The sequence below is a fragment of the Phragmites australis genome, chromosome 11 (genome assembly GCF_958298935.1).
Source record: "Phragmites australis chromosome 11, lpPhrAust1.1, whole genome shotgun sequence".
Taxonomy (NCBI): domain Eukaryota; kingdom Viridiplantae; phylum Streptophyta; class Magnoliopsida; order Poales; family Poaceae; genus Phragmites; species Phragmites australis.
This window is the reverse complement of record NC_084931.1, coordinates 19,342,246-19,351,259: the sequence shown is the minus strand read 5'-3', so window position 1 is coordinate 19,351,259 and position 9,014 is coordinate 19,342,246. Positions and strand designations below refer to the sequence as shown.

Below are 9,014 nucleotides of genomic sequence, written 5' to 3'. Positions count from 1 at the left end.
CCACGAACGCGACGCAAGGATTGGCGAGGGCGCCTTGCAAACCTGCGTGCCGCGCCGGCGGTTTTCACCCGATTCGCGTGAGCTCTCGCGCGCGCGGCGCACGAATCACGGACCTCCCGCCGGGAGAGCCCAGAGAAAAGGGCGGCCATGGCGTGATGACGCGGCTGTTCCCTGCTCTAGGGACCGGGGCACGCATAGGCGTTTGGTGCGGCCTCGGAGACTTGGACGCCTCGGTGCGATGTTGACACTTGGGCTATTCCATTGTTTGTTTGGACACGGAACTTGCTTTTGTACTCAAGCAGTGGAAAAGCGTAGTTGTAGCCCGTCCAAAAACTGACAAGCGCAGGGAAGATTCTACTAACATAATACAGTATCTAGCTGCTAACTGAGGTGACATCGGATCGGATTTTTCTGATCTGCCCGGTCACTAAAACCGTTTTAATGTTAATAGGATCTTAATATTGGATATGTCAAAAAAAAAATTAGATAGCTGATTGGATCTTTATTAGTTATATCATATATCGAATTTGGATATAAAAAGTTAGGTATTTATTGGATATCGGATATTTAAAAATAAAATTGGATATATTAAAGACAATCTAGCAACTATCTGAGTATATCTTTTGGAGCTTGTAATTTTTTCATATGAAGTTGGATGGGGTATCTTTATATGAAAATTATAGCTCTCGATGGGATCTATAAGTTTATAGTTTATATTTTTTTTATTTAAAATTATTAATATGTTCAACTAATTAATAAAAATTTTAACTGGTATATTGGATACTCGTAATTTCTCCGATTTCACTCTAACATCACTCCTTCCATAATACTATATTGCTTATTTACTTGTTGTATCTCTAATATAATTGAGTTTTGAATATATGAAATGGTCAAATAATCATAACATGTATCATATATATGATTTTTGGTTTTACTTAATATCCGAATAAATGTTTGTTATCGGTATTATCTGCAACTGACTTGTTTTATATTCGATCCAAATTCATGATTGAGACTAACTACATCTATATCTGAATTCAATACTATCCGTGTCTGGCTCTATCGGAGGATTAACTCTTGTCGCAGAGATCCCGAGAGACCCTTTTTTAGAGATTCGGCCGGGGGATGATCCTGAATAAGTTCGTCGGAGGAATAAATGGGAGTGAATGCAAATGCAACGGCCGGTGGTGGGGGATGATGATCTAGTGCAAGGAGAAGTAAATGCACCGGAATTTAGACAGGTTCGGGCCGCACGGTGGCGTAATACCCTACTCCTGTACGGATGTAATAACTGCCCTGAGGAAGTTCCTCAATGATATTGTTGGTTACAAGAATATTTGTCTAACTAAGGGCTTAAGGCTCCTTGTTCTTGGGCAGGGGCTGTGCTCTGAGTTGGTCTATGGTTCGGTTTTTGGTGCTTCTGTGTTCGATGCTTGCGGTCTCTTGCCCGATTGCTAGTTGGGTCGTTCTTCGGTTCTTTTTGGGTCCTCTCTTCTCTTCTGTGTTGCCGGCTCTTTTAAGCACTCGCCGGCTACGACATGCCCCGAACGGGAAAGAGGGGGCACTAGTTCCAAGACACCACGATTGGGAAAGGCGTCATCATTTCTTCTGGGTGAAGTGACCGGGGGTGAAAAACGCGGCGCACGCCCGGTCACCTGTCACCATAAACGCCCTGGCAACGGGCGCCGTAGGGGGGCCCATCGGGCAGTCGCAAAGCAACCCGGTGTGCCCGCCCTGTCTTGTTCCTCTGCCACAGCAAGGCGGCAGACGAAACACCTTGATCCTGGCGTTGTTATCCTGAGACACACCGGATGATACGGGACGGGACCCGTGCAATTAATGGCCCCACGCCCCTCTGCCAAAACAGGGCAGGAACTGACACTGTGACGGGAGCAGTTGGGGATGTCAGGCCACGCACGCTCATTGAATGCGGCCTCGGGCCTCTGACTAACTGACACCCCATCGGCGGATGCCTCGGGGGTCTTTCTGAGTCGTCGGGGCACCGAGTGCTCGGGGGTACTGTTCCCCGAGCACTCTCTCCCGAGAATGCCTATCCTTGTCCTCGGTGTACCGGGTGCTCAGGGGTACTGTTCACCTCCCCGAGCACTCTTGTACGAACCTTCGGGGAACCGAGTGCTCGGGGGCTGCCACATGCAACCCCGAGCACTCTCTCCCGAGCACTTTTGCACAGATCTTTCGGGGAACCGAGAGCTCGGGGGCTGCCACGTGCAGCCCCGAGCACTCTCTCCCGAGCACTTTCACACTGACCCTCGGGGAACCGAGCGCTCGGGGGCTGCCGCACGCAGTCCCCGAGCACTCTCTCCCGGAACTTAGCTCTTCTGATCGTCGGGGGACTAGGGTGCTCGGGGGTGACCGGGCACTTCCCTGAGCACTTTCTTCCCGGAACTTAGACTTTACGGATCATCGGGGAACTGAGGTGCTCGGGAACCAGGGACTGTGGCCCCAAGCACTTTCTCCCGGGACTTGAACTTCCCTCACCCCGCAGGAGGGACCTCGCGGGATGGCGACACGTGGCGGATGGCTGGCCTGACCTCGGGACTCAAGGACCCTCGGTTCTCGATACACCGACAGGCTCCGATTCCATTAAAAAAATATAAGATATAATATATAATAATGATATCCGTACGTAACTGATCTGATTACATAGTAACTGCTAGTAAGCGCTTTGATTAGCCTGAACATAATATCTGTATTGTGTCCGCATTAGCACGGAGCAAATGCTTGCTTTTGTTTGCATTTGAACGTGGCATTAGCATCGAGTAGCAGTGTAGAGCAGGTATAAGGGCGTCTGCAATGGTGCCAAATCTGCTAGCTGCAAGTTTGCTTACATTAGCTTTTTTACTTATGTTGCATGGAAAGTTAATGGAGAGAGATAAAACTAGGCTACTAAATACTACTAGTCTACTTACGCCTCCCAAAGCGCGTGTGGTCTATAAAGCCCTATTGCTTGTGAAACCAAATTATATTCGGAGGTAATGCTTTACTCTGTTTTAGAGGCTATCTATTATGCGATGTATAGATGACGTGCACATTTCTTATATATATATATATATACAATCTAAAAATTATATATACATGCTTTAGATTTATAGCATGCACACATATTTTTCAGAAAAGGTGCAAACATGAGCATTTTATTCTATTTTAGACTTTTTTTAATCTGGATTTACAACACTTATATGTGATTCACTTTAATATGTGACAAAAATAGAGAAAGTATTTAATAAATAATCTATTTATTCGTCTGTCTTTTAAATGCAGTTATATAAGTAACTTTTTGAAAATTATAAGAAAATTAGAATGGATCTATGATCAATTTAAGAAACAAATTAAGGCAATTCGAATAAGGTGTTCATTGAATTGTATGAAATTAGAACCATTTAAAGACAATATCAGATCTAACTGCTATATATTTTCAATAAAAAATAATAATAATTTGTCAATAATTTTACTAAAAGAAAATTGGTTTAAAATCGTAAGAAATTTTGTATACTTTGATAATCAAAATATATGTGCATACCAAAGATGGCCAAATAGGGCTATTAAGCCGGCCCGGCATGGGCTCGACCCAAATGTCTTGGGTATTGTAATGGATTGTGTCCTGCCAGCCCACGTGCCTCCCCTCGACCCACGGTACGACCCGTCGGCTACCGTGTCATGCTAGGGCAGGTCGGCTTGGGCATGATTGTAGCTCAGTGGCATGGTCGGCCCGGCGGGCACGACAGGCATGGTGACACGGTGCCACGGGTGGCCTGACGGCACATGGTCGGCCCGTCGGCACAGCTGGGCTAAAAAAAATTAAAAAATAGCTACAAAATTAAAAAATATATAAAAATAGAAAATAGCCAGGCTAAGACGTGTCAAGCCAGACCGTGCCTGTCCATGCTTGTTTGGATCGTGCCTATGCAAGCCCGGCTTAGCCGGGCCATGCCGTGTTGGCACACCGGGCACCTCATCCCAGGCATGACCTGTGGCCCCGTGCCATGCCACGAGTCAGTCTTGTAGGCTAAGCCTATTTAGGCATCTTTAGTGTATGCTATAAGACTAAAGCATGCACAAGTAGTTTTTAGATTTTACCTATATATAATGTGTATATATATATATATTATGTATCTAGATTCAACTCTAGTTACTGTGACGTCAACTCCAATTATTATATATGTGTGAGAGAGAGAGATTATAATCGTGTTCATTAGATTTTTACATCATCAGGTAAGAAATTCGTTAAAAGTTACGTTTATCTATAACGCAATTGCAATTTAATTTTTTTATTTATGTTTGATTATAACTTCTTATCTCGTCAATTATAACTCTACTATTTTTTAATTATAACTAATAGTGGCAAATCAGTTACTAGAGTTGAGTAGATATATAATATATATATACAGTATACTTAGAGAGAGCCGGAAGCGGTAATGTCTAGTATTGTGTCACCTGTTGGCAATCCGCACGGGGTCGGTGGATCTCCTCGGGCTTTGTCCAAATGGAAAATCAAACTACTAGAAGCTTTGTGCTACTGCCATCATCTACGACCTTAGTTTATTTGACAAGTATTACTACTGGGATATAATAGTACTATCGCGGCGTTACTTTTGTAGCTAAACAAGTACTCCCACGAGACCAAATCGCAGCACCGCCGAGGACTTAATGTCCTTGCGTTGAAGAAACCAGAAGGCAGGGCAAATGGGAAAAAAAGCCTATTTTCCTTTTGAATTCGAAGTTTCCGTTTGAGAGGTGCAGGCAGTGTCGATCATAGACAGGGCTCTATCTAGTACTACGTACGTAGCGGTAGTAGAGTTGGATCGAATATAGGTTAATATTAACCGACTTGCAGTGTCTAATGTGGCTGCACAGATTGTCGTGCGTTTAAGCGATTAGTACTACGTACTGTTGCCGGCCATGACCACCCTTTCTATCCTTAAAGGCGATGCTCTTTAATGCTTGAAATTAGTTGATAAACGATCTACATCAATTGTTGGATCCCTGTAGAATAGCCGGAACATTATCTTCAATCTCCCAGCTCTCCTCTTTTTCACCTCTGTTCTCTTTTCGTGACGTGCTCTCTTACCCACTCACCTCTCGTCTCTAAGACTGTCCTCCACAGTATTCTTTTCATTTCATTCTCTTCTCGATTCTCTTTCTCATTTTCATTCCTTTATTTCCTCTCATCTCCAACAGCTTCCTTTCGTGGAAAATCACGAAGGAAAAGAAGAGAGAATCCCGTACTGGAGGGAATAACCTAGGGAATCCCTTCGCGACGAGAACCGTGAAAAAAATCCGTTGGAGCGCTGGAGAAAACGAAAATCCTATCGTGAAGAGATTTTAACACCTAAAAAAACCGTTAGACACAATCTAACAACGTCTCCACTCTTGAATCTGTACCCACCACTTATCATCATACTAACCTTTAAAACTTCACCATACAAGTACGTACCGTCATATCCATACCCACCACCCATCGCTACACTACCTTTCTAGAACTTGTCTACCCATTCCATGGTCCCCTAACACTTCCAACCGGCGAGGCCGCCGCTGCCTCGCCACTCTGCCCTCACGCCCACCTGCATCGACAGACCGGTCTTCTTCCTTCGGAGCTCTCCAAAGGATGAAGCCCCAACCAACGGCCGCCCCTCATCACGACTGAACTCTAGAAGTGTGAAATACTATTTGTATTGACAATCCACTTGGAACCTGGACTGGGAGCTAATAAGCTTCGTCCGCCGTTTCGAAAACCAAATTCCAAATTTGACACTGACAAAAGTAGAGTTTCGCAACCATCTGAAATCTCACAACCGGGTGTACGAACTACACAAACAAACATCACACTACTTGTTTTCTCATGTAAAGCATGAACTTCGGTAACAAGTTACTCTTAGATAGGAAGAAGGTTGAAATGCTTGTGCCGGAGCTAGGCAAAGCTTCAACCGCTCTGAAGTCTGAAACCACGAAATACTACTACTCCCGGCTTGTGCCCAGTAGCAATTAGCAACAAAGCCTGGAGCTCCTAATTACTCTTGTGGTTTATTTTTGAACGAGATAAATCCACTCCACTACATGCATAAATCGGTACAAGCTAGTAGTAACACCACCCAGCAGGGTGCTTGATTAGCTGGTTGCTACTTCCATGCGGGCTGCAACTGCAACCGCGGCGGCCGCTCACAGTGACGGCACGCGCGCCTACGCGAACATGAGGTCGACGGCGTCCCACGGCTCGACGGCGTCGCCCTCGTTGGCGGCGACGTCCTCCAGACCCAATAACGCCTCGAGCCCGTCCATGCAATCCCTCAGCCTCTCCTCGCCGCCGCCGCCGCCGCCACCCCCGCCTGCCTCCTCCACGACGCTCGCCGCCTGAGTGGACCCGGAGCTCTCCTCAGCCGCGGCGACCCTCCGGCGCTGCTTCTTGGCGGCCGGCGCGCGCGCGCCGTCCCCTACTGCGGGCGGGAAGTTGAGCTTTGCCTTGGCGCCGCGGATCTCGCGCGCCGCGACGTCGTAGGCGCGCGCGGCGTCCTCGGGCGTGGCGTAGGTGCCCAGCCAGACGCGCGCGCCCTTCCTTGGGTCCCGGATCTCCGCCGCCCAGCGGCCCCAGGGCCGGCGCCGGATCCCGCGGTACGCCGTCTTGCGCCCCGGCGCCGGCAGCCTCGCCACCGCCATCTCCTCATCGCCTTACAAAAGGAAGTTATCAGCAGTGTCAGCGATCCTATAATAACATGCCCTGCATGCTCATATATCGATATAGGTAACCGAAGTTGCAAAACGGAATCGTCTTGTGCTATTTCCAGCCACGCATACAGACAGAGCAGAGCAGGACAAGTTGGTGTCCAAAGCATGGTGCGGTGTGGCTACGCACCGGAGAGGTTGGAGGCGGAGTTGGTGTCGGTGGAGGAGGCTGCCGGGCGGCGGTCGCCGGCGGGGACGAAGTCGGCGATGATAGCTCCGCCGCACATTGTCAAGCTCTCTCTCACCTAGAATACCACCCACTGTTCGGTAGCTGCTTGGGGGAGTTGGAGTTAGGCAAGATGCACAGATGATGTTTTGTGAGACGGGCGCTCAACCGGAACCCTCCCTATATAGCACTCCGTTTTCTTGAAAGGAGAAGTGAGAGTACGTATCGCTGTGCGCGTCACGTGAGAGCCCTGTAGAGTAACAGTGGCAGTGATACGGGGATGGCTCCTGTACAGAGCGGCATGGATCTGACCGAGTGTGACGGTACTGGAGCACCGTCTGCGTCAGGAAAGTTGCGCGCCGCGGCGAACGAGGCGGGAGAGGCCGGTGGCAGGACACGCGTCGCGAGGCGAGGTGGCCAGGAGACCTGGCTGGCCCGCGCGGGTGGGGAGCCGACACTTGTCCCGCGCCTCAGGCCGCGCGCATGTACGAGTGCGAGCGACGACGCGTTGAACGGGGTCAGCGTGAGCGTGATGGGTTCTCGCGCTGAGAAAAAAGGACCGAGCGAAAGGTTCGGTGCTGCCCTCTGTTTCTCAGATCCGTCTTTGGTTTGGTTTTTCGGCGGCGAAACGGTGGGCTGGGACGGGACGGGCGCCGTGTGTGCCGATGTCCTATTTCTTTTGCTTGCTTATGTCATCAAACTTTTAAGAAACATGTGGTATTCATCCAGATTCTAATTATAAACTTGACACGCTGCTCGCATCATATCCGCACGCTTGTCCGTTCAAGCATTTTCCCCACGGAAGGCGAACCAATTCTGTTGGTGTCCTTCTCTAGGAACCACCTTATAGTCTGATTTAGGGAGAAAAAGTCACTGGTAAACAGCAAAATGAACAATAATTGGTCAGAGAAGGAACAGTGATTTGCATAAACTGTACTGATACTGTAGCATAATTACTGTTTATAAATTACTGCATTGATTTTACGGTTAAGAGAGACTCATAGCGGTTCTATTCTCTCTACTGTAGCGTGGTAAGTCACTGCTACCGTACACAGGCCACCGGCGAACAGTAAAAGAAACAATAATTGGTCAGAGGAGGAACAGTGATCTGTATAAAACTGTATTGGTACTGTAGCATAATTACTATTTGTGAATTAATGTATTGATTTTACTGTAGCATAGTCACTGCTACTTACCTCTTATAAGTCAGAGTCTCCTTCTCTATGGCTCCATCCTAGCCTCATTCTCCTCCTTAATCAATCATAAGTACCCAAAACCAAACACTGCATTGCTATTCAATACCCTCTACATTTACATTGACGGTATGAACCAAACAAGCTAACTAACCATCCATTCCACCGTTGATTTCCCAGTGATCTAATTCACTTTGCGTTTATGTTCAATCCATGAACTAAACACTATCCGTCTGTCGGTGCCTGTATGGTTCTTAAAACATTTACTAGCTGCCATCAACAACGAGAACACCCGGGCCAAATAACACACAAATTAGGGGTCGACTGAAAATGGATCGTAACACCCGGTTTTAACGGTTAAAACTAGATACGACTTATATGATTTTAGAATGTTTAACATATATAAAGACGTCACAGGTGAAGTAACAAAAGCAATATTTTTATTAAATAACGTTAAACTCTTACAGCAATTGACATATATTGTCTTCTATGAAGATATCTGCAGCGGAACAGAAGCACTGGTACCCAACAACACCGCAGGCAACCGACTGGGAGACACACGCCTAGAACGTCACAACCTCGTCTTGATAGTCTTCAACATCTTCACTTACTGAGCAGCAGCACACATGTCGTATGGTGTAGGAAAAATAGCAAGTGTGAGCACATAGAGCACTCAGCAAGTGGGGGAAAGTAATGATATGCAGACTTATATTAAGAATAGGCTAACAAATAGTATATTTGCGTAAATGCAAGTAATGAAAACATATTTAGACTCAAAAACATTAAGCAGTTATTAAGTGAATGTAACCCAAACAGTTTAGCATCCAGCATATAAGACTTCTCATCTTGCATACCATCTAGTACTCCCTGTACTATACTCAAAATCACAACCATCTAATACTCCCTGTACCAGAACC

General features: G+C 46.9%; 1 protein-coding gene across 1 annotated transcript; it reads right to left on the bottom strand.

The window, feature by feature from the left end:
• Positions 1 to 5,818: 5,818 nt before the first annotated feature.
• Positions 5,819 to 7,241, bottom strand: LOC133884254 (ethylene-responsive transcription factor ERF071-like). Its single transcript, XM_062323608.1, has 2 exons — positions 6,869 to 7,241; positions 5,819 to 6,683 (listed from the first exon to the last, which is right to left on the bottom strand). Exons 1-2 carry the CDS (start codon positions 6,963 to 6,965, stop codon positions 6,199 to 6,201), a joined length of 582 nt encoding a protein of 193 aa, XP_062179592.1. The 5' UTR covers positions 6,966 to 7,241; the 3' UTR covers positions 5,819 to 6,198.
• Positions 7,242 to 9,014: the final 1,773 nt, after the last annotated feature.

Bases quoted from the DNA above. Each gene is read 5' to 3' on its own strand.
- LOC133884254 (XM_062323608.1), bottom strand. From the start codon at position 6,965: ATGTGCGGCGGAGCTATCATCGCCGACTTCGTCCCCGCCGGCGACCGC. The intron at 6,684-6,868 runs GTGCGTAGCCAC...TCCTTTTGTAAG, and splicing joins CTCCGCCTCCAACCTCTCCG to GCGATGAGGAGATGGCGGTG.